At 35.6% G+C, this 25506-nt stretch overlaps 1 protein-coding gene across 6 annotated transcripts in view; it reads right to left on the bottom strand.

The window, feature by feature from the left end:
• OXR1 (oxidation resistance 1) overlaps positions 1 to 25506 on the bottom strand; it is a 214938-nt gene that overhangs the window by 17391 nt on the left and 172041 nt on the right. For 5 of the 6 annotated variants that reach the window (XM_057375782.1, XM_057375780.1, XM_057375783.1 and 2 more), the window contains 3 exons: positions 21949 to 22730; positions 17949 to 18117; positions 14733 to 14895 (listed from right to left, as the gene is read on the bottom strand). In XM_057375782.1, coding sequence (XP_057231765.1) covers positions 14733 to 14895; positions 17949 to 18117; positions 21949 to 22730 — 1114 coding nt within the window. Of the gene's footprint in view, positions 1 to 5326; positions 5597 to 14732; positions 14896 to 17948; positions 18118 to 21948; positions 22731 to 25506 lie in introns of those variants that run through there. The other variant, XM_057375786.1, reaches the window with a different exon arrangement.

Genomic DNA, 25506 nt, shown 5'->3' with positions numbered 1-25506 from the left:
AAGAAGCTGAGGATACTCCTTTTGGACAAATTCATGTTTCTAAACTTTGTTTTTCTGAAAACATGTCAAAAGTACCTAACTTTTACAAGTTATGCTGGCCACCTGCAGTGAATGAAACGGAAGCCAAAATTCCAAATAGGGAACCTTTTTTTGTCCTTCAACAACATACATGAAAATGCAGTTTAAATTGTTTAATGTTTGATCAGCCCCTTCAGCCACACTTCATATCAAYCTACTACAGGCAGAGGTGAAAAAAGCTTTTTACACTAGTGAGGAGTTTAACAAACCCACAAGTGACCCACACCCCACTAATGCCTGCTTGCTAACAGGGAGGAGCTTGAATTGCTGCCCTCCAAACAAACACAGCTAAACTTTCAGAGCTAACAAGCTGCTGAAACTGTCTCTATAGAGAAAGGGAAGGTCTTATCAGAGCTGAACAGTGCTTCTGGAAGATAAAAACAGATAAAGTTTAACAGTCTAAGTGGCTCTCAAATGTATGTTACCTATAACCTCCTGACCAACTCTGAATATGAAAAAGTATTAAGAAAGAACACAAGCTGAACAATTTTACTTTGAATCTAAATAGGTGTAAAAACCATGTGAACTGTAAACTTAATGAAGAATAATCCTTGAGATTCAAAAATATTCCAGGATATTTAATTGAAAAAAAAAAATAAACCAATGTAATTTTATTAGGTCACTTATAAAGTTACTTCAACATATCAATCCATCTCCAATTCATCAGTCATTAAGGAAGGGGAAGAAAGGATCAAGCCTTTTCTAAAGGCTGTTAATACCTCCCAATAAAAACAAAAGSTGCCTATGTGAACTGAATGCTGCTATGAATATTTAAGAGAAAACACYAATTTTATTTTTCAGACGAATTTAGTTTCCACCCAAAAAATATTAGACTGCTTGAGAGAAGACAATATTAAAGAAGCACTCTGCTACCTAACATCAAATATGATTATTTGGGAYATATTGATTACATCACAACAATACATTACGGCATGGGGTTTAACATACCAGATAAACATTTCTAATGCATCATTTGAAAAAAAACCCAAGCCTTAAGACTAATTTGATTCATTTCTAATGCAGGTGGCTGCAAAACTATCAATTTTCTGTTTTGTATGTTTTTCAGTCTATTTAGTTCCCTGCCACTGTACTGGTGACAAGGAAGGGAAGGGATGACAGCTGGCCATTTTAAGCAGAGGACCAGAGAATGACAGCAGTCCCAGGTTTGGCTGGCAGCATGGTTCTTTCTGTGTTTCAGTATTTTTAAAGCTCTCCCTCTCCAAACTGTTCTGCACACCAGGGTGTTTTCCAGTACAGGGACAGAAATGCTGAGTAGATCACATGACAGCTGCATTCTGACTGTGACCAGTATTGTCCCTACAGCTTTGCAGGATGAGCTATTAAATATCTGCCTCMAAGTGCTGTAAGCCCACAGCAACTGTACCAATAGTGATTAACATGTGYTGAAGATAAATGGAATATCTGCAATAACCAGAATAAACTTGAAAAGAATGCAATCAAAGCCTGAAGCACACAAAGCATTACATCAAGTCTGCAGACCTTAATAACAAGCTATTTTTTTCAAGATATGAGAAAACACTCATTTGAGAGATATGATAATGCCAACAAGATAACTAAATTTAACATGCAAAACATGAAACAGTTTAGGATGTTTGTGCACAGAACTCAGAATTAGATTTAAGAAAATTATTTTCTTAAAGAGGCAGGCCAGACAACTTTGGTTATTCTGTCCAAATAAAAAGACCTGTAGCAACATGACCATTAAACCCAGCTTCCTTGCAAAACTATTTAAGGAAGTTTCAGCAAGTAGAGAAACCAGAGGTTTAGCTGCTGAAACCACAGCATGTGGTGCTTGACCTCAAGCTGCCACTTGAGGAGAAGGCAGACTGAGCTAGGTTACATCTCAGTTCTCATGCTGCCCTGCAAAGATCCTCTCAGGCATGACAAGAAAGCGTTACACAGGCTTAGAAGTAACTGAACCACAGCCCASTACAAAAGTATTTGTCTCTTACTTTAAGCAGAAAAAAGTCAATTAAGGATCAGCAAGATTCCATGCATCATTAAAAACATACAGGAAAAATGTAAGCCCTTACTACTAATTTATTTGCTTTCAGCTTATTGTCAACTTTTTCAAAAATCTCTCTGCTACTCTACTTTGACCACATTTGTCAGAGTAGACCAATATTTCACATTTACTAAAAATGTAAACAATGTAACACCCAGTAAGTCAGTAGAACTATAATCATACAATAGTTTGGGCTGGAACAGAGATCTTACCGATTATCTACCTTCAACTTCCCTGTGAAGGGCCGGGAACCTTCTGCTACACCAGACTTCTCAAAGCCCCATCCAGCCCGGCCTTGAAGACTTCCAGGGATGGGAACTCCACAAGTTCTCTGGGCAATTTATTCCAGTGCCTTACCACCCTGACTATGAAAAACTTCTTCACAGTATCTAATCTAGACCTTTCCTCCAGGTAAAGGCCATTCCCAATTTCCTATCACAACATGCCCTTGTGAAAAAGAGAGCCCCTGTAGGCTCTGGAAGGTGCCATAATAAGGTCTCCCAGAGCCTTCTCTCCTCCAGGCTGAACAGTCCCAACTCCCTCAGCCTGTTTTCACASGAGAGGTGTACAGCTGATACCAGAACACAGCACTCAGATCAACTCAGTGGCCCTCCTCTGGACTTGTTCCAAGACACCCACATGGGAACATCCAGTCATGGCCTCATGCATAAAGTCCCAAATTACCTAGGACAACAAGTATGGCAAATATCTGCCATCTAGGAAAGGTTCTAAGCTCAGTCATCTGTATAAGAAAGTACTGGATTTCACTTTCCTTTTTTATTACTTAAAAATATATTATAAGTTCACTCTCTTAAACKTAATATGGAAAGCTGATTTCAAAAATATTTCAGTACTATTACTGAACTGATGCAATCTTGCATTTCTGACATCCACACAGAAGTACTAAATTCTCATCTGCCACATGTAAGCCCCTATTATTACACCTCCACAATAGCCAAAGAAATACAGGCAGTAGCTTACCAAATAAAGTTATTGATTAACTCMAAATGTCAGGAGTTGTGCAAGTCTCAAAGAATCCAAGCTATTAAAACCAACACATTAATTCCCTTTGCATGTCAATGACTTAAGAATATAAAAGACAAAAATCAGTTTTCACTGATTTTGTTCCCTTTGGCTATGCTGCAGGGACAAGCATTCCAAAAGCAGGGACATGTGCAAAGCAGGGACAAGCATTCCAAAAGAAGGCAATCCACCTTTTGTTCTCTTACATTGTCTGATATCTTTTGTCTGAAATGCTTTGATAGGAAGAATCATTGCCTGCATTTTTGACATTCTAGAAACTTACTGGCATCTCTTGTATTGCTGTAAAATAAAAGAGACACAAATACCAAACATTTACTAAAAAGTGAGAGGCTGACATTACTGGCTTTTTAAAGGGAGAGCATAATGTACTAGTTAATCAACAAAATTTTGATTTCTTATCCAGGGCAAGTACCAAGCCCCTTTAACACTCAGCCTAAATTAACAGCATTATMGGGAAAGTAACAAAGGCCTTTACAGTAAATAATCTAGGGCAACTTAGTTGCTTCAAGCTAGTATTTTYGTTTTATTGTATCACTTCACTTAGTCCAGAAACTGTTACTTCATGTCAGATGAGTTTTCACCCAAATTCAGAACAAAAACTAGTAAGAGATTYAGGCAGAAACCTGTACACTTTATATGCTGCCAGTCTCCTTAATATTCTTTCCAATGTCTTGCATAACAGAAATAATTATACAAATATTTCTTCCTTCCTGTAAAAAGGCTAAACTTGCCTCTTAGGTTTATGAACATTCACAAAAGAAAAAAACCCAACTTCAAGAATTGAATTTATCAACCTAGCAACATTGTAAAAATATCCCCATCTGTAGATACTTGCATACCCTCTATTTCAAATTTGATCTCTTACATGCTGAAGTAACCTATTCTCTACCTTTCTTAAAGCAAAGCCAGTCCTTATTCTCAGAGTCTTTTTAAGTTCAAACTATCCTTTAAAGCTGATAAGTATTGTTTTTATAGCATAATTGGACTTGGGCTAAAATTTAGTATTGGTGCCAAGGGAAATAGTTATAACAAGGGATACTACTAGTTGGTGTTTTTTTATATCTGTGCAAGTTATATCTATTTATCTATGTACATAAATATATGTTAAAAAACACACTCTTGGTAAACCAAATTTGACATATTGTTTACACTGCYACAGGGTATGCTACAGTAACATTTCAATTCATTTAGGTATTATACCTCCATTCTATTCCACTACCATACAGTTAAGAGCCTATTACTTCAAAAATGTGTTGTTATAGTTAGGARCCCACATTTACAGAACCCTTTGTTAAAACAAGTCAATTTCATATTTTGCAAGTATCCTGGCTACAAATAAAGATAAAAATATACATAAAAGACACAGAATAAAAAACTGTTAATAAAAAATAAAACTTAAACTCCACAGCAKCTTGAAAGAAGTATGCTTCAAAATCCAGTGATATGTAATTCTTAATAAGACAGTAAAAAGCCTGTCACAAGGACAGTCTAAATGAAAACTATCTTCCCAACTCACCAGTGGTAAAAGCACAAATAAGTACGTGGACAAGATAATTTCCTCCCTATCCCCAAGATATTGTTTTGCAAGTCTCACTGAAAACATTTTCCTTTAAACACTACTACACATTAAACAGCACTAAAAAAGTCTGTTTGGGGAAAACAACACTGAAAAAAAGCCCAATTACTTTCATAAATCTRAYAAACTGCAAAACCAGTGGTATTCAWCCCTCCCCTTCATTATAAATGTGAGAATGYGACTASAGCAGACTCATGTCCATGAATTTAGAAAGAAGTATTATCAGACCTTCACATGGTTCACTGACTTCTGAGAAGGTAATGGTAAATTTATGCTTTTCTAATTATATGCCTACGCAAACTCCTGGGTTTGGTATTTAGCTATAAAGCACATTTTTTTTGGTGAAAAAAATGCATTACTCCAAGGGAGAGGAAAGGAAAAAACCCCACCTTAAAACTGCAAAACCCCTTAATGCTCAAAGTACTTTCTCTTATCTAATGCCAGTGCAATACTAGTAATTAGGTTATGYTCCAAAGATAATGAAAATTTGTGACTTAGCATCTTGTTTACACATTCAAAATTTAAACTCCTAGAAACTGTCTCTGCACCACAACATTTAAAGACTGCAATAACACACATGAACATACTACACTGAAAATTACCAGAGTGCATTTATGATTAACTGGCTGGTGCTTTCTTCCTTTCTTCCCATACCAGAGACGAGACATTTCCCTTCTAAAAATAAAAGGAGACTAAAAAAGGAAATGAAACTAAAAACATGATTCAAGGCTGTTTGAAAGGATTCTCTGTACCTGCTGTCAGTCCAGGCACAGGCAGAGCCCACAACGCCGTGACAGGATAGTTTGCTGGACGCTCACATTTGACTGACAAGGCAGGGAACAAATGAGCGAGTGTTCAGCAGGGGGATGTATCGCAAATGATGACGATACACAAGGAGGGAGGTTTCCTGTGCTCAAGTGCGGTTGCAGAGCACTATTTTGTTTAAAAGGCGGAAATATTTAAAGATACAGACCTCAATTGTTTTTATACAATACTGAATAACAGAAAATAATCCCTAAGAACTGCTTGCAATATTCTGTTACAGCATAATTGCTCATAAACAATTTCTAGGGGTAAAATGTTTGCATTCAATAGTAAACTAATAGTTTGTCTCTCTTATACTGACAACCATATATAAACCCTGTCAGTCACTTCTTAGAGTCCAGAACCAGTTAGAAAACTGGTCAGTGACGACTTAAAATCCTATTAAAAAATAAAAAAAAAGCTTTAAAGCATTCAGAAACTGCTAGCCTTGCAGACTTTTCAGTTTGTAAGCTACAAGAAGAAAATTAATCCTTTTGTTTATTAGCTAAATTTGCTGTATGGGTTAAATGTTACTCCCTGCAAAAAAGTATTTTTGGAATCATGCTCCCCCCCTTCCCCCCCCCTCCCCACCTTAAGGATATTTATTTAAACAGGCATGTGCAATAGTAAAGTGCATGACAACCCTTTAAGAATTTCCCTGTAATAGCACTGGAGTCTTTCTACCCCACATTCAAAATGAAACACCCACTTCTTCCACAACATCCCCCAAAACAAAAAACTAAAAAAAAATCTCCACATCACCCATGCTCCAAGTTCTGTGTAAAAGTATTAAATAGGCCAGGGCATTAAAATCATTGCTCACTCAGGGTATTGTGCTGTGATCTAAAAGCCAAGATGTTCAAGCAGAGAAAACCAGGATCAAAACTTGCATTTTACAGCAAACTTTGTAATGGAACCTCACCTTGCACTAGCATCTAACATTAYGGTAGATAAAATGTTTTTCTTTTCAATAAAACCTTTTTGGGAGCAGGCAACTCTAAAAGTAAATTTGTTCTAACTTATCAGAACTATTAAGGAGGCAAGTAAAAACATTTTTATCACTGGGACATTGAAGCTAGAATGCAGGAAATTCAACTGTGTAATACTACACTGGATATATAGTCACATGGTATAAGATTACAACAATAAGCCATATATCTATTTATGTGCCTGGGTTTTTTGGTTTGGTTTGATTTTCAAAAAGTAAGTGAACTTATACTGAGAGGTAAAACAAGAACAAAATCCAGACAGCCTTAAAACTGTTTCAAATGAGAATTATATAAATATAGAAATATAATACAAGCTACAGATATCACCCCCTCCCCTGCTAAGTCAGGAAATCTTAAAGGAATGGAGAGTGTGCAGCAAAAGTATTTCAAACTTTCTCTGGAAACAAAACATTTTAAGACAGAAAGCAAAAGCTAATGATAGTACAACTAACTCTTCCACAGCCTACTTTATCAGTCATCTCTTCCCTGCCCTCAGAAAAAAACAAAAATTTCTCCAACGTCAGCCAACGTGTTTCTCAAAGATGAGGAAGGAAGAAAAGAATCTGACGAACTCAACCAGTTTTTGTCCTGCAACATTAAATCTTCAGTRATTCTAATTTGCTTGCAAGTTTCAAGTTTCTCTCTAAATAAAAATGGCTTTTCCCACAGCTTCTCAAAAGTATTTTGAAAATTTGCATGAAAGAAAAGAAAGAAAGAAAAAAAATCTTTGTTAGATCTGACAACTCACTTTTTCACTTAATTACAGCTTCAAAGTTCAATGGGAATAAATGCACAAGGAACTTTATGAGATGTTTTGACAGTCTGTTTTGCTACTCAGTCCTGCAGCAGCAGTCCCCGTGAGCTGGCAGGTGCCCTCCGCTTGGAACATCTGCCATTGGGGGAGGGTAGGAGAACCTGAGCAAGACCAAGAAACAACACACTCAAAAGTGGCAAAACTTGTTGCTTGTGAGAGATCTTCACCCCAACCAGAGAAAAGCCMACATGAGAAATTTGACCCCAGTAGCACCCCTTGGTTTAAGACTAATAAACTGCCCTTTTACTTTGTCATACATTTGTGGATTACAGTACTGATCTGTTAATTTGAATCAGAATCTCGTATCTTGTTGCAATTAATGTCGGCCATGCCATCCGTGTTCTTAATTAAAAGATTCTAGGAAGGAATACTGGCTCAGACCTGACAGATGCAGARCAGCAGCACTTAAGAGCATCCACCTATTTCTTCAATAGACAACGGAGGAACAGAAAATGTATCTAATTACACTGAATTACARTCTTGTTATTGTCATCGTTAATTTGTAACCAAGATAAAGATCTTTACACAATGTGCATAGTCCTTTCGGTAATTGGACCTCACAGTGTTGTTTCTTCTAATAAATTAATCTGTGTCAAAAAATACTAAAGTAGCAGCAGAGAAGGAGAGTGACAACAAATAAAGGTACAACTTACGAACTGTCTGATTTCCACTCCAAATCAATTACCTGGTTTTTGGCAGAAGACCTTCTGCCATACCAGATTTCAAGTTATCATCTGACAAGATTCCATTAACACTGAAACAGGGCAGTWCGTACAGTAGCCCTGGACTTCAGTAGGAAGACTGGTTGCTGGCGTGGAAGAAGGTTTTTGCAGCTGGACARATAGAACTATTTTGTTTCACACAGGCACTAACAATGTCCTGATACCACAGCAACAGAAAAGTAAYGACACTGAATTCCACAATCCCTACATTTAATGTTCATGCTTTTTAAGTSATGTTACCTTAGAAAACAAAACAAAAAACATTTCCTGTGCTCCATCCCTCTTAAAAGACAGAAGTATACCAGGACAGAAGTATACCCAGTTTATTTACATCTTACTGTTGATTCCACATGCAGCAGCCCGGTAGATGACCAACCTTTGTGATAAAAAGTCACAAATCTGGTACACTCAAAATAAACATCCTCAAGCTGCTCCTGAGATGTTATATGAGGTCTATATACAAAATCAGATTGTTCTCAGAATTTAGTACCCCAATTTCAGAAGCAGCCTTGCAAATTGAGAAAAATAAATCACAGAAACCAGACTGTGTAACTCTTGTACCTCAGTACAATTCGTAAGTCACTGGCATTTCTGACTGACAAAAAGAAAGTTTATTTTTATAGTTGTTGTAATAGTTTTTCTTGGAACAAACAAACCAATAAGCAACGACATTACTGTAATACTTTCAGTAGGCTACTTGTTAGAATGTATTTTACAGAAAGATGAGATTGCTATATAATCAACATCTAACAGGACTTTTACAGATTATAATAAAAGCTTCAATTACCAACGAGGTCAAAAGAAAAAAACTGAAAACTGCCTCCAGCAGTGTTTAAAAGAGCATATTTTTAATACACATCACTATAATATGACAGAAAASAACTCCAGAGTTAAAAACTTTATCATAATCTTATAGTACTTCAAAATTTAGAATAGCATTTTACAGGTCTGATAAGAAACATACATCCCTTACGCTYACTCTTTGTATATTAGCATATAAGTTGACAAAGATTTAACTAGAAAGACACTTAACTTAGATGCTAAGACCACATAAATCACCACCTTTGGAAGGAACCCCAATACTTGAAAGAAAAGCAGCTTCATATTTTTGATGCAAGGGCATATAAGAGTCACCTGAATCTTACTAAAAACAAACAAGCAAAGTTCTGTTTGGTGCAAAAGGCCTTTCAGATGACTARGAAGTTAAGTGTCAAGTTCAGGAGTAATGAAGTTAGAACACAGTTGAAATAAAATATTAAAAATCAGGTACTGGCATCTATACAAAATTACTACTCCGTCTTCTAGAACAACAAGGMCTTTGCACAAATTGTTGTAGGTGATGCTAAGTGAGGTCTGCTCCCTTTTCCCTTTACAGGTACAAGAAACACTAAAACATTACAAAAAGCTATCTCCTGTGGTAACAACACAACACAGACTGGCAYGGCTTCTTAGTTGACTGAGAAAGTTTCCATAAGAAAGGAAGTCTAATTTGAGAAGTCATCCTTTGTTTCCTGTCAACAGCTTAAGGAAAAGGAAGAGGGGGGGAAAAAAAGAAGCATTTTTCCATTACAGAGTTTTCCTGAGGATTTTCAAAGGTATGCTGAAAGCCATTAAAGATCTCAAAAGCACAAGCTTTTTAGTTGAATGGCTCTGCTTTAACTCTTAGCAGAGGGACTGTCCCAGATYGCTCTATTAGATATATGAAATAACCATCAATTACAAATGCACATTAATTACTCCAGCAACAGGATAGCTCCAAGTCATCAAAAACTCTGAATTTTCACCTACAAGTTATAAATAGATTCCAAATAGATTAAGTAGTGATAATAAATAGAGAAAAACAAGAAATACCTAATGCATGAAGTTGAGAGACAGTACAATATCACTCAAGTTAAYTGCAAAAGCAAGAATGCAAGCTACCAGTCTCTGCAAAGAACACTGGATTATATAAATGGGCACCAGAGACCCTCTCTTCAACCACAACAAATTAACAGGTACATTTCTACTATAGCATGTGACTGCTGGAATTGAAGAGCCTCGTCCTACAGTACAAGCACAAAGCCTATTAAACGTTCTGTGGTAGTGCATAGCAACACATGCATAGTGACACATCCAATTTCTCAACTGGCAGTACACAATGTAAAACCCAAATAACCATCTAGCTTGTATATCCAATTCATTATCACAAAGAGACAACTTTTCAAGGAACATATTGGAAAAATATTCTGAAGACTGTTAGCATGGTGCATCTTTACACATTCTGTGCACTGTTTCATTCAAGAAAACTGCAAGTTCCAGGCTTCCTCTTCTCTCTGCTGATCCACTATTATCCAGCTTGTCATACAGCATTATGTTTATACCACATTTTAAAATGTAAGACACAACAAGCAGATGTTGCACCAGCATCCAAGCACTGAAATATACAGTAAGGAATCAAAGTAAATTTATAGAAAAGACATGAGTAAGGATACAAAACCTTAAGACAGCAGTGCATTCTAAAACTACAATACCTCCTATAACATAGAAATGCTGCAGGTTACAGTCCACATCMAATAAAGAACATCTGAAAAAGGTTTCAAGATTGGGATACTGGACACAGGTGCTTATCTAACCAGGAGACAATCACTGTGACCTCCATGTTTCTACAAATACACAGAAATAGAAATCTGAGACACTCTAGAAAGTACAGCTTTGTTAATGTTGAAATGATGAGTATCCAAGTCAAAAACCATTCCACAATGACAGAACTTCAATTGCAACTAATGGTTTGATGTAGTAAACATTTTCAAACCACATCTAAAGTTTTAACTGAAATTCAGTTAGATGAGTTACTACAGTGCACTGCTTTCCAAGCAGCATTGTGTCTATGTTTTCTATAAACATTCAATATGCAAAACCAAAGGTAATTACTATGAAATTAAAGTCCAGAATATGACCCACCAGGTCTAGGAAAAAATACTTGCAAGTATCTAGCAACTCATGTCTCATTTTGGAAATTACTTCGAGACAGCTTTCAATCAAACTAATTCTCTATATCTCCTCCACAATGAACAAGCTAATGAAAAAAATGAAACAGACTTTAAGACCAACTACTTTAAGACCAATTCACAGGTCCTAAGAGAAGAAATTTCCTGTTTTCAAATATCTTTTGAATGAGTATTTAGACTTGCAYAGACCTAAAATATGACTCAATCTTGAATAATGGCAATGAGACCAAATGAGAGGGGGAAGAGGAAAGTAAGAATCAATGCTTTAAACAAGAACTACTCTAATGCAGAGCTATTCAAGTGTCTCCTTAACAGATTTCAGGTTTAAACAGCAAACTACTACATATACAACTTGAACCTAAAAAGAAACAAGAYGAGACCATAAAGTAGCAATGGAAGTTATTTCTGAGACACTGCACAACAGGAGTCATCTTGCTGTCAAGTCTTGCCATGTTCAGATGCAAGTACAGAATATGCTTTGGACAAAGTGTTTGTTTAACACATAACAGTATTCATCATTTGTGCTAACAGACACAGAAAGTCATTAGCACTTGAACTTAAGACACATCAAGTAAAAAAAGAATAACATGATAACTATACCTTTATATGCCTATAGCTCAGTAYAGATGGCAAAAAAGCCCAGTAACAAAACTCCAAAACACAGCCAAAACAAAAACAAAAAAACCCCAAAACCACAACAACCCCGCACAACTAAAAACACCCTCTTCCTTGGTGTAAGCCCATTCACTGAAGTACAAGATAAAACAGGTATTTGAGAAAAATGGATGGATATACCATAACTGAGAACTCAACATCACAGTTTCATCTTAGATAGAATTATGAAAGAAAGTTATTGTGTATTCATGTCTAGTGGACATCAGAGAAGTCTTTAGCATGGACTCACTGCAGTTAAAAAGTATCTTTTTCAGAAAGCTTTGCCAATGACACAGGCTCTCAGGAAGACCAATACTGAGCAATAACATCAGCAACAGCTGCTACAAGGCGCGTCAGGGAGATTGTTTCAAACTCTAAGTARCTCTAGAGTAGTCATCTTTACTGACTGCAATGTTAGACAGTAGTAGATTCATAGTTATTTCTACTACGTGAGCTATCTATCAAGTGTGCAACATATAATATGAAAAAAGAGAAAGTTAAAGGATTCATTGAATGTTTTTTCTGACTCTATGTACAATGCAGTATTTGATCAATGTAGCAGGAAGTATAACCAGATAAAAACTGAAGYTCAGAGTAAGAGTTCAGTCCTGTTCATTGATAATAAACTAAYACCTAGTACCTGTATCATTTTACTGATCTTTGCCTTTGCTTATTACTTCTTGCCATATCTTTTTTTCCACTACAGAAGCATAGGGTTTCTCGAAGTCTATTGATAAAAAGCTGCAACTGAATGTATTAGCAGAACTAGCAAAGAAACAAAAGCAGTTTCAGCGCACCATTCCTGGGTTACCCTTTAATCCTCTTCCCTTTTTTTCTAGTTTTAAGATACTGTACAACAACAGTAGGGAGAACACTTTTTGGAAAAGGAAGGTACTCCACTACCTTCATCCTTTGGTAGATCAACAGTACTTAGTGGTGCATTTCCACTTCCTTTCCACCCTGAGTTCTCCCATCCTTGTGATCTGAAAAATGCAGCCTGTTTTTCAGCCAAATACCCACAAAAAGGCTTCAATTATGCTGTTCACCTGCTATTTTAGATTGCACCTGGAGCAAAACCTGACAGAGGAAAAGCTTGTTGCATCGAAGGAAGGAAGTATATTGATTGAAAATAATGACTGAAATTCAGTGGAAATAATGAGTATGACAACAGCAGCTACAATTCCCTGCATTTACTCATTTTCCAGCATACGTGTTAAAAGCCTCTAAATGCAGTTTTATGTAATGACAGGTCAAACCACCCGGTACTGTCAAACTAAACTACTGAAGTTCTTTCTGACTAAAAAGTTAGATTTTAATAGCTTTCTGATTTGTGCTAAAAATCAGTCATAGGAAATCATATTAATCAAATTAAAATGCACAAAAGACCACATATGCAAATACAAGAAGTAAGCTAAGCATTTTTAATAAAGTTCTCACTAATCACACTACTAAATCCATAAAATTATTATWTCATAAGAAGAGAACCAAGCTTGACAGTTTTCACATAACAAACAAATTACAAATTGCAAATAGAAATATTTTTGAAACATTTCCTACAACTGTTTCCACAGAAGAYCTAAATACAAGCTTGAGAAGTGGCCTCATTCTGTGGTTAATAACTTAATTTTAATACTAACAAAAAATATATTGCCTCAACTATCTTCAGAAATRGCTTCTAAAATTTACAACATTTAATCATGAAGAAACAATTTCACTATATTCTGTGGAAATTATTCTGTAATGATATCAAGGTGCTCAGTTACTGAAGAGCTCGCTAAAAGAAAAATACACTGTGCTTTAAACCATACCMCGGATCACTTTCCACTGACCTCCACACTCCAAAAGGCCAAGTTTTAAAACACCAAATATTTATAAAGGCTTTGAGCAAGAGTCAACACCAAAATACACTGCTGCTAAAAACACCCAAGCAATACATATGCTGAAAATATGAAGGYTCAAAAGACATGTTTTTATGATACTAATTTCAATGTCTCAAAGCAAAAAAATGCTTCATGCAAAATCACTGAGCTGCAGGGAGTGTTTTTCAACCATAGGCTAATACTTCCACTAGCTAAGTTTGAACTMTGAATTCAGAGTTCTATGGCTTTAAGTTTTGGAGCTAAGTAAAAAACGACTACCTGTAGTTAGACTATTGCAGTTCCTTCAACCTTCTTTTACTCTCTACATAAAACACAATATAGACCGCCTTAATTTCAACATGTTCTGTAGCAGGTATGGGAGTAAGGGGAAGAAAAACGAAAGAAATCTTACAGTCAGAGATTGCAATTGCTGCCCCAAGACTCAGATTAAACAGTGCTGATGGAATACTTCTACAATATATATGACAAGAATCATCAAACTTTTGACCAACACTTGAATGTACAAGACTAGAAGTGCTTTAAYTGCATGTACACTACAAAACAAAACCATGTAGACATGTAAAGATGTGTCCATAGAAACACAGTGGACACAGATTCACATGAGAGGAATGTGCTTATTATTGAAAGAACAAATGAAGAGAGAGCATCAGTTAAACTATGTATTTCTAAAATTCACTCATTMGCATTTTAATGCATGAGGAAGTTATAACTGAAAAATTAATTACTGAATTACTGAAAAGACATGTCATTAATAGCTGTTCTCTCCTCTTTTTTTGTCCCATCCATTTTTTTTGAGTCTTACCAATATATACAGAGCAYTGTAGATACCAGAATAATAAATATCAGAAAACTGTCAGTTTACTAGACTGAAAATTAAATATGCTTCATCAAAATTCCAACTTTTGCTGTACTCGCATTACTTTACTTAGAAATTTTAAGTTACAATTTGCTCCATATAGAAATGACTTGCAATTGTGAAATGTTCCCCTGACTTGATGTTAGAGCAAAGSATTAGGATGGCATAAATTGAACAGCCATGATCATGGTTATCAGACTAATAAAGTGCTTTGTTTTTTCTCTTGGAAAGTATTTAACAGTATTTTAATATATTCTTGTGAATGCATTAAAAAAAAAATCTTTGACACTGTTCTTCCTCACCTCCCATTCTTTAGCAGCATCTTCAGTACTAGATTCTTCACTAGTTTCAGGCTCTTCCTTCTTTTTTACCACTATAAATCCAGGTTCCCGAAGAGACTCCCCAGTATCTTCTGCGTATATTTCTGGACTCCACTGGATAAAGAAGACATACAAGTGATCTGTCCTAGAGAAGTCAAGATATGATACAGAAAAGAAAAATAAGGTAAGTTTGATATTTTAGGTTATGTTATAATAACAATAAGTAATTAAAGTTAAAATAAAAACACTATTTTGTATTTGACTAGGTATTAGAGGCACTTGACAAAAAACAAGCTAGTTTTGGGGTTTTAAAAAAAAATTTAAATATATGAAGCTGACTGGAGGAAAAAAGCAGGAAACAAGTTGACAATGGATTAGCTGTGATTTCTTACACATGTCTGTATGGTCTTACAACCACTTCCATCCCATTGGACGCCTCTGTTTAAAATAGAAATTAACTYCCAAAAAAAAGAAAAMAAAACCTAAGACTTTTTTATTTTATTTAGAAAGAGTTACAGAAAAACAAACAAAATTGGATTTAAAAGTGTCTGCATGTCTGTTTATTCCACTCTTGAAGAAGAGCTGAACACTTCCAAGAAAATCRAAATCATACAAATTGTGAGAAGTACTATTGTGAGGGAATGCAGCTGAAAGCATGTACATAATAGATATAAATCATAAAACCAGACTATCCTAACTGCAATAAGCAGCAAGATTCAAAGTTACCTCCTTTTAAGTTATATGCTACAAATGGTATTGTTCTCCAGTTCAGAAGAGCAAAATCATCCAAATTCACAGAAGAAAGTTATTTGCAATCCTAACAGATGTCAGTCTACCCTGTATTTGCTGCAGGTGCAAAGACAGAACATTAAGGAAAAGGACTTGCAATTAATCCACTTCATCAAGTAAAAGAGATTCAGAGCTACAGCTTTAGGGCCCTGGTTACAAGAGTTTGAATATTCCTTATGTCTTTCTTCAGAGATATTTGCTACATCTGCAAAYTGTATTAGTATGAAGAATAATACTTGAATCTTTTTCCCCTTCCTTAATAAATCCTTGAAAAACTGAACACTGGAAGAACAGCAAGAGACAGAGCTGCAACATCTCTCAACAGCCTATTTTTCATGTGCCTCTGCYTAAAAAGATGCTGCACACAAGTATGTAGCAATGGCCTCCGAACAGGGTCAGTTAAAGTCACTCTTGTTAAGATTAAGATTCCTGGATAACAGTGAGGAAACAAAAAAAAAACAGCAGGAAAGAAGAAAACATTTAACATTTTGGATGCATAAGGTTAGATAAATTCTATCACAGAAATCCAAATGAGAAGCTGCATACTCTCATGCAGTGAATGAGTTATCAATTTTAAGTTGTCATACAMGTATGAAATTTTTTAAAGCACGATTTTAACTTTTCAAGAACTTTGACTTATCTATAATTACAGTAGTTTAAAAAAGTACATGAAACTTGATGTTTAAGGAAACTCTAAGACACTCCTTCCTGGACTGGCTCATTCGAGATTAAGAATACTGAAATAATGCAGGTTTGTCAGATACTTCTCTCTCTTACTAATCAGTGACAAWGACAACTGGATTGGCACTAAGTATTTTGACCTACACAGATTGCAGACATTCAGTGAGGTTAACGCCAAATTAAGAAAACAAACATCCACTATGAGGACTTAACATTTTCTTTACAGAGAGCACAAGAAACACATTAAATAAAGAACTGATACTATACTGCCCCATAGTATAGAACTGATACTATACTGCAGTGAGAGATACCCATCACAAATGAAATAATTTCCAAGGTGMAGACTGCAAAGTATGAACCATTTCCAAAACAGGTGATGAATTCTGCTTCATGATGAAGGTAAGTTCTTGCTACATTAGAAAATGAACCAAAGCGACTGTCATTGCTTTAATAAATGGATCTTGACATCATTGTCATATATGAAACATTTAYCTGTTTTCAAATTAAATAAGATACTAACAGAAAACAAGCAGATTTGAGCTGACCACAAGAGAACTACTAGGGCAGACAGGATTAAGTACAGCAGAATTAGTGTGACAGACCTATGACTCAGAAGTTTGCATCATCTCTGCCACTTAAAAGGCAGTAGGGGTGATATTTAAAAGCAGGTTAGTGATGCACTAGCAGAGRTTTAATTCTACCTGTTGGATAAGCATTATACTTCAGTCCATCAGTCGATTAAACATTTCCATTCATGGTGGACATTAAAAAAATACTACTGCCTTTTTTGTTGTAGTCAACTTCAGCATAAAATGATATTTTGTCTGTAATCAACCTTTTCTCCTTTAGATTAAAGAACCCCACTTACTTCTAATTTTCTTTATATGTTACAATTTCTAGGCATTAAATAGTCTTGCTGTTTTCCTCTGGACTGYCTCCAATTGATCCATATCTGTCCTCAACTGCAGTGCCCCCACTGGACATTCTATGCCATTCAGCTCAAAAGAAAAGATGGAAAAGTGACTTGATCATTGTGGGTAGGTATTTACACAAGATGATAGCTGATAGTTTGTTTCTTTTGTTCTTCCCTCCCCCGCTTTGACAAGATGTAACACCCCCAAAAGCCACTTTCGGGTAGAAAATAAGTCACCGTTTCCTAACAGTAAAGATAATCTCAGAATACAAGACTGTACCAGCRAGTGAGCATAAACATCTCATGCCTCTGAATGAGTTCAACATATTTAGGTATTTTTCCAGTAGACATGCTTAAGTTGCTTCACAAAAAGGTTTTTTGCTCCACATACAAAGAAAAGACAAAGGAACTCCAGCCAGCTCTTCTGAACTGAGAGGATTTTTAGAAAGTTTCCAACTAATGGGAAGCACAGACAATGACAAAAATTTTGTCATTGAACTTATTTCCTCCACAAGACACCACTTAAATCTTTCTTTTGTTACTTACTTGCTACAAACAAGAGCCTAAATAATATGATGAGAAAGTACTTGCCAAACTKACAAATAACTCAAGTAAATCAGTAATATGTCAGTAAGATAATGAGGTATTCCAACAGCAAATACAATACAAACCAATCAACAATATCTTCAGATGCTGACCCCTTTTTGTGATTATTTAGAGAGAAACAGTCACTGCAAAATTCTGAATGGTGCAGGAAAAAAAGGCTCGAACACCTACTGGCAATTGTTGGTTTTCACAGTTTACCCCCTTCTTACCTTTCTTGTGGAACAGCAAACCAGTACTCATGTTTTTTGTCCCTTTGTGCATACTGTTGCATTGTTGCACTTGCTTGAGAAACGAATGTTTTTCTCATGGGTTTTCCAACCCTGAGACACAGAAACTTGTGAGCTCGATGTCGTCTTTTTTCTTTCATAACAGAAGAACCTATTAATAAAGACAAAGTAAGCTGTCCACAATGTACCAAAGAGATTAACAAAATCATTACCTAATTCTGTACTAGGCAATACAGGTATATAGGACATTTATATAAATAACTAATAAGAGATGTAGTAATAATTACCTGCCTTTTTTGTTATGTAAATTGCATCAGCAGAATTAACTTCAGAGTACAACATACTAAATTCTAACATTCCTTTCTGCTTTTAATTGCAGATCACATTATTAGAGCACTTCACATGTGCTTGAAAGTATTCAGAAGGTATTCTTGATGCATACCTTCAACACTGAATCACTACCTTCCCACTATTAAACACATATCCCACATACATGAAAAAGGATACTGTGTGAAATAAGCACTTTCGCTTGATTCATACATATGAGAGCTGTTCATTAGTTACTTGTCATTTACAAGAGAAAAGGTTCTGGCCCTATTCATAGAGGATCAAGATGAATTTTAATTTGTTAGCTGTATTGAACACCACCTCAGGATGAAGTATACTGGATATTGGAGTACAAGATTTTTCTTGTAATAGTATATTTAATTGAACTAACAGAATTATATTATTACCCTCAAGGTCTGAATTGTCAAGTCAGCACAAGGTAAAGGAAGAGCCTTGTTGAAAGAGTTTCCTTACTAGATTAATTGCCCAAATCCTCCAGCCATAAGAGACTTTYTTAAAGCAAGAAAGGAAAGCATAAATTTAAGAGTTATCATGATCACTTATGACAATGAAGGATTTATGCTAGCTCTGGTATTACATATACATACAGATAAGTTTCAGTTTCCTAGGACACATCTTKCTTTACAGCTGATGCTCTCCTTCAAGGTCTATGCAGACCACAGATGCACTAAGCACAGAAAACATCACTGTCTTTCTCTGTAAAACCACGAGACAATGTTTTCACAGTCAGATTTTCACCATAAAGTTTAGAACAGCACTGTTCCACAAAAGAATATTTTTTCTATTAATTATTTAAATGTGCACCTCTTAATTTTCAGTCAACATTTTACACTTATACCTTCGACTTATACCTGCAGCATAAAGTACAGTAAATTAGTCATAAGATGCATTATTTGGAAGTGTTTCATTAATGTGCAAACTCAAATATAAATTGTCACATTGAAAAGAAACAAAAAGAAACAAGTCTGTTTCACAGGACCAGCAATGAACTCAGTAGCAGTGTTAGATAAGTACTCTTCAAAGGATTTGGTATTTGTGATTTTGGTCCTTCAGTGGCAGCAATTTAGGACTTCTCTTAGCTCAGAGAAGTGGGATTATGGTTCAAGCTAGCAGGTAGAATGAAAACAATTTACCCTTGCCCCAAGTCTCAAAAAGATGCTTTTTTTAAGTGTGTTCTCCAATATCTTGTTATGTATTTGACACAGAATTATTGAGAAAATATTTCAGCAATGGCTAGTGCATTTCATGCTTCTTGTTCTTCCTTTCAATCTCTGCCAATATTCAGCTAATTAAGCAGCAGACATGTTATCATTAATGCTATTTTAGCTTATGTATACACACACAAAATTATAGACCACTAAAATTTTTCCAAAGTATCAATCAGATCCAGCTTTATTTCAGTCCAGTGTTTAACAGAAGTGTCTGTAAAAACAGAAGAGTATAACAGGCTTGGACAAGAAAAAAATTGAAAATGGATATAAGTGAGACCTTTTTACTCTAGTCTACTCATAGTTATCTACTTGCATTGCATTGCCTGATCAACATTCAGAACAAACATTCCAATCATTAATTTGAAACTCAGAAATATCTGACTTCTGCAAGGACCAAAAAACAATACTTCCCAAAACCTAAATTCCCACAAGTTCCACAAAAGAGAAAAAAATTCAGGTAAGTTCCTGCTATATAAAAGAGACAAAAAGACTATGTAGGTAAACTAGTAAAACAAAAAGACTATGTAGGTAAACTGTGACCCAAAACTCACAGTATTACTACTTCAGAGTTTGATTTTGAGAAAGGATACTTGAAAGAGCTTACTATATTTCAAATTTTAAATAATCTGGTGTTTTTAGTGACCTAATGTTAATAGATGTCACATTCAGTCTGACAGTTTTCTAGAGTTATACAGTAGGTCCATGCTTTTACATTGGTTCTGTTTAATCATGCCTGTAGAAGCTTCACCAAATCTATCTAGGTTGAGAAATATTAATTCATAATGTACTGGTTTCTTTTCATTCTGCTAATGCAACAGGCAAGAATAATATGCAATAATTTCTACTGAAATTGGACTGAAGCAATTGGTACAAATATCCAAAAAGGAACTTGTGCTTTTTTTATTTTTTAATTTGTATTTTACCCCATCAGCCTTGAGTGAGGAAGTAGCACCACATACATAYAAGGTTTCTGGCCAGTACTCTTCTGCAGAACTGCATGCAGACACTTTTTTGGTTATATATATATATATTTACTCTGCAAATGTACAGATCACAACACACAAAAATCCTGCAGTCATTCAATGATACAATCTTAAAGAAAACCAAAAATGAAGCATTTAATGCAACAAGTTGCAAATACTCATTTGTAAAAAAAGCAGCAATTGTGTTAAAGAACACTTAGTACCTGCACTTTTTTGAAGTCACAACTAGCAACTACTGCCAGCTGACATACTTGCCAGAGGACTACTTCTAATATTTAGGGAAAAAAAGTCAAATTTATCACAGAATGATGCAACTGTTAATCAGCTTCAAAATTTCAAAATTGTTACTTCYTTAACAGAAGAAAAAAACAAAACAGCCAAAAAACCAAGCAAAAACTATTATATCAGATTCTGAAGTAGAGACAAACTTCCCTTAACCAAAGAAGGTACCTCYTTTCAATATAATTTCAACTTTAACAATTAACAAAGAATTTGACCTACAAATTCAAGTCTCATTTACCTTTCATGCCTATCACACCCTAATAGATTCTCTTCTAGTCCCTCAAATATTGCACAATTAAAACAAATAGTTTAGTTATCTCAATTTGTAAGATGATGGTAAGACGTCAGAAAGTGACTTTTTAGAAAACAAATTCATACAGAAGCATGTTTAAGTTATCTAAAGGCACAGCACTTTTCTGCATGATAAAAATTGAACAGACTTTTAGGCTAACTTCCAAGTCATAATCACAGGCTCTGATATTTGCAGAAGAATAAAGGTACTCAAGAAATAAAACCTAGTTGTTCCCTGTATCGATAGCACTGGCTTCTTAGCATCTAGATCTTACTTGTCCTGAAAAAAAAAGCTTTTTAGATGCTTAACCTTGTTATAGTCAATAGGAATGTATGACAAGATACAAGTGAAACAAAATTCTGAAAGGATCAAATGCAAGGTTAAGAATCCAGAGTTTGCTGCTCACAYTGTAAACCTTAACCGCAAGGCAGACATGCTATAAATAATATCAAATTAATTCCCTAAAATTCATTCACATACATATGCACTGGAATCAAAATTTAAGTGATAGCAAACTGATTGCTAAAGAACATTTTTAATGTGAGCTGTATAGTGACCAATGCACCATGGATCTGATTTTACAGTTATTTAAATCTCTCCTACAAAGATATTGTGATTTAATAGGACCGTAATTTCAATGAGGAAAAACTAGTTATCCACGTTCTCAGCTTCCTAAGTAATATTTTCTCCAGTAGTTCATGTAAATTTCAGCTCTGGCATATCTTCAAGCCAATGAGCAATATAACCAGTACATGGAGAGATACGTTATACACAACGAAAAAAATCAAAAAATTCCATTAAACTGGAGGGTGACACATTCTAAATCCAAAACTTAACACTGTATCAATAAATACCAACTGACTCACCTTCTAATCGCCCATCTCCTGCAGATACAGCTTTCTGACTAATTTCTTTTTGTGAATCCTGGTGCATGTTTGCTCTTTGCTGTTTTGTTTGTTGCATAGTGTGGGTCTTCCAGAGCTTGCGGAGTTCTTCAACTTCTGCCTCTGAGTCTTGATTTTGCTCTCCCACTACTTTTCCTTTGCTAGGTGTCTCTTTCTTTTGAGAGTCTGTGGTATCTTCACAACCTGAACATTCTTCTTCCATCTCATCTGCTTTTTGTCCTAGTGAGGAACCTTGGTCCTTGCTCAGTTCTGTCTCTCTGCTGCGCTCCTCACTACCCTGTGATCTTTGCAAAGACTGCTGGAGCACATCTGCAGTATTTTCACTAGGTTCTTGTCCCCCCTTTAGAGACATTTTAGCACTTTCTGAACTTAAGTGGGTACCAAACTGTTTAACACCTACACCCATTTCGGCACTGGGCTTTAAGTCACTGGCAGGTTCATTTGAGTCTGAAATGACTGTTAAACATTCAGCACTGGTCTGGTTTATTGTTTGGACAGATTCTGATGATGCTCCAGAAGATTTATCTTGTCGAAGCTCATCTGAGGAAACAAGTTCCTCACGTATTGGAGAGAGTTCTGACTCTGTGAATACATCTTCTGAAAGAGACTCCTCTGTGCTTCTCGGGGCAGTACTAGCACTGTCATTGCCTGTGTCCCGAACCCTGGAATCCGTGTCATCTACATTGCTCTTTGCAGCTTTCTTGGAATGGCCAAGTTCCCTTACTGACAGCTGTTCTACATCTCTGTTGAGTAAATAAGAAAGTTGTTATAATAGGTACAAAAAAGCACACACAACCATAATCTGTAAAGGTAAAAATCATCTACAGTCTTAAGTTTTATCTCCCCAAGAGGCCAGTTTAATTTTACAGACACATGCCCTACCGTATGAGGAAGCTGTCACCTTGCTCACAGGGAAGAAGGGAATGGCAGAAATCATCTAACTTCCGTTATCAAAGGCAGTCAGTGCAGAATAGCAGGAACCACCAATGTAGATTTCACTATTCTGCTCATAGAAAATACCTGAAACAATGCTTAGTGTCTTCAGGAAGTACCTAACTTTGAGGATACTCACTGCTTGCCACTGTTGGACAAAATAAATCCCAAACTACWTGAAGCAACAGAAAATGCTGATGAACAGTACAAGAAAGAAGCAAGCATAAAAAATTATTTTCCCCAGAGGAAATAAACTTGCCTTTCAAAATAAGCTAACTAGAAATTCTATGAGTTTTAAAAGCAGAGGACTAGAAAGGTACTACAAACATGCTCAACTAGACTGACACAACTCAATTTTTTCCCTGTTGTCAAAAAAACCCTGGCCAGTACACACAAGCTTCACCAAAAATTCTAATATTTAAACATACTCTTGTCTAGAGTTCTTAGTGTCAATGTCCTTGCTATCAGAAGCACCTCAACTTTCCTGTTACCKAGTACTAAATGCTTTTAAGAAGCTTGTACATTAATCTCTGTTTTGAAGGACAATAAATTCATTCCACAGTCCCACAAAACTTTGTCTTCAGTTGCACCATATTACTGAGATGCTGTGAAAATTCAGGTTTGCAAAGTGCATTGCACCCTCTTATYTAAACAAAACATGAAACTCATATTGTGCTTTTGCTGATGGAGTAATTTTGCTTACATGGCATGTGGATTAGGCTTTAGAATTTATTACCTATTAGACTAAGCCATTTCCTTAATTTTTCAGGATTATGCTCGCAATAGATRCTCTTATACAAGCACAATGTAAGGTTCATGAAATCTGTAATAAAATGCCTGACCATATACAGATTTTTTGTCTAATTTCAGCATACATAGTGTCTTCTATACAGAAACTATACAACAAGAAATTTTGTAGTTTTAAGAACCAAAAAAATCCATCAGGTTTATGACCATCTTCCATAAGAACAGTCTGAATATGAGAAATAAGATTGCTTTGCCAAGTTCAAGCCAGTTTGATGGCTRGCAAAATTGGGAGAGGGGAAGAAGGGTAAATAACAGTGGAATACTAAGGAAAAGAAAAAGCAGTGAGAAAACATGAGTCTCAACTCAAGACAGACAGGACTTGTCAGATCTAGCTGCAGCTGTMAGGACTTCTGTTTACAAACTTTGAAAATTTGATTTTTATCTTCTCCCAAATTTGCAAATATACCTCATATTTGGATAAGGCTCAAAAGTGCAGGGACTGAAGAAAATGTTCTCTTAGAGTTCCATCTACTRCTTTATAAAGCTGACAAGGAAGGTAACTCAAATTGGAGATAYAGGCCTCTGAATGCATATCATGACCTTTTATTAGCAGATATTTTCATTCCATATGCATTCATTTTATAAGCAAAACAGAAAAYGTATGTGCTACAGGAGCACAAAAATCAATAGGGTATGGAAGCTAAATCTGTGAGTCATTATTAAGTCATTAACAAATTTAACACTATAGAAAAATACTTGTTTTGCAACTGCATTATTATGAMTGAAGCAAGTAAGTTAAAAAGAGTCATCAATCGATAGAAGGAATTAGAAGTAGGAATTGCAAGCAACTTTTWAAAACTCAATCTGGAAAACAAACTTCCAGAAARCAATTATACTGATGGCATCATTCTACATCAACAGCCTCAAAAGTACCACTGTGGCAATATGTACTTCAGTTGCTCTTTCAACAGACACAAGACATCAGGCTGCAAAACAATTCACTCCTAAGTTTATGCCAAAAACTGAGCTTAAAAGCAGTAGGAGGCAAGTTAATACTTTTGAGTGTCCAGATATTTAGGATTATCAAGAAAGATGTTCCAGGGTACTACCTGTATGAACTGTAAGAGGGTATTTTTCAGAGTTGAGTATCTTAAAAAATGCAACCATTTAAGTAGGGTATTAAGTTACATATCAAGCAAACAGCTTTACACTCTCTTGGTTAAAGAAGCCCACTTCCCTGCAGCTAGACAGTCAAGGYAGTCTGCAAATGTTTGTGCTTTATGGGCTCTGATAGGTAAAGGTGGCATGATTTGTTTTTTTAATCCCTTTTGGTTTCCAAGAGAGACTTTATCTTTTTCTGATGAYAGTATGAAGACTAGGCAACAGAGAACAAAGACTTTTCATAATGCTCTTTAAAGCTGATTTTAAATGCCTGTTGCAMTAAACCCCAGTGATAAGAGCTCACCATTCAAATTTACTGTTTACTCCAAAAAAAAGGCTATACCTAAAGGTGAATATGCAGTCCTTCCCCTGGCCAAAAAGGGAAAAAATATACTCCTAGTCCCATGAAAATATATACAAATCTTAGAAAAGAGTMGAAATCATTTGTCAGTGCAACAAATTTGAGAAGCAAGTGAAAAATGCTAAACAATAAAAAWTGACACCTAAGACTGTCAAAGCTACACTTTTTTATTCTGTGCACCAGGTTTTAAATTACTGAAATACCAAAGACATCTATTACTGTTTCCATAGTGGGGAAGGGGCAGAGGAAATAGTGTGGTATGTCTTGCTATACAATGATCTTTATAAGAGACTACTGGAGGAAATTTTGTATGTATC

Source organism: Malurus melanocephalus, unplaced genomic scaffold (genome assembly GCF_030028575.1).
Source record: "Malurus melanocephalus ecotype Western Australia unplaced genomic scaffold, MMel_1.1 scaffold_258, whole genome shotgun sequence".
Lineage (NCBI taxonomy): Eukaryota > Metazoa > Chordata > Aves > Passeriformes > Maluridae > Malurus > Malurus melanocephalus.
Note: the sequence above shows the minus strand (reverse complement) of the source record. Positions and strands in the feature narration are given on the sequence as shown.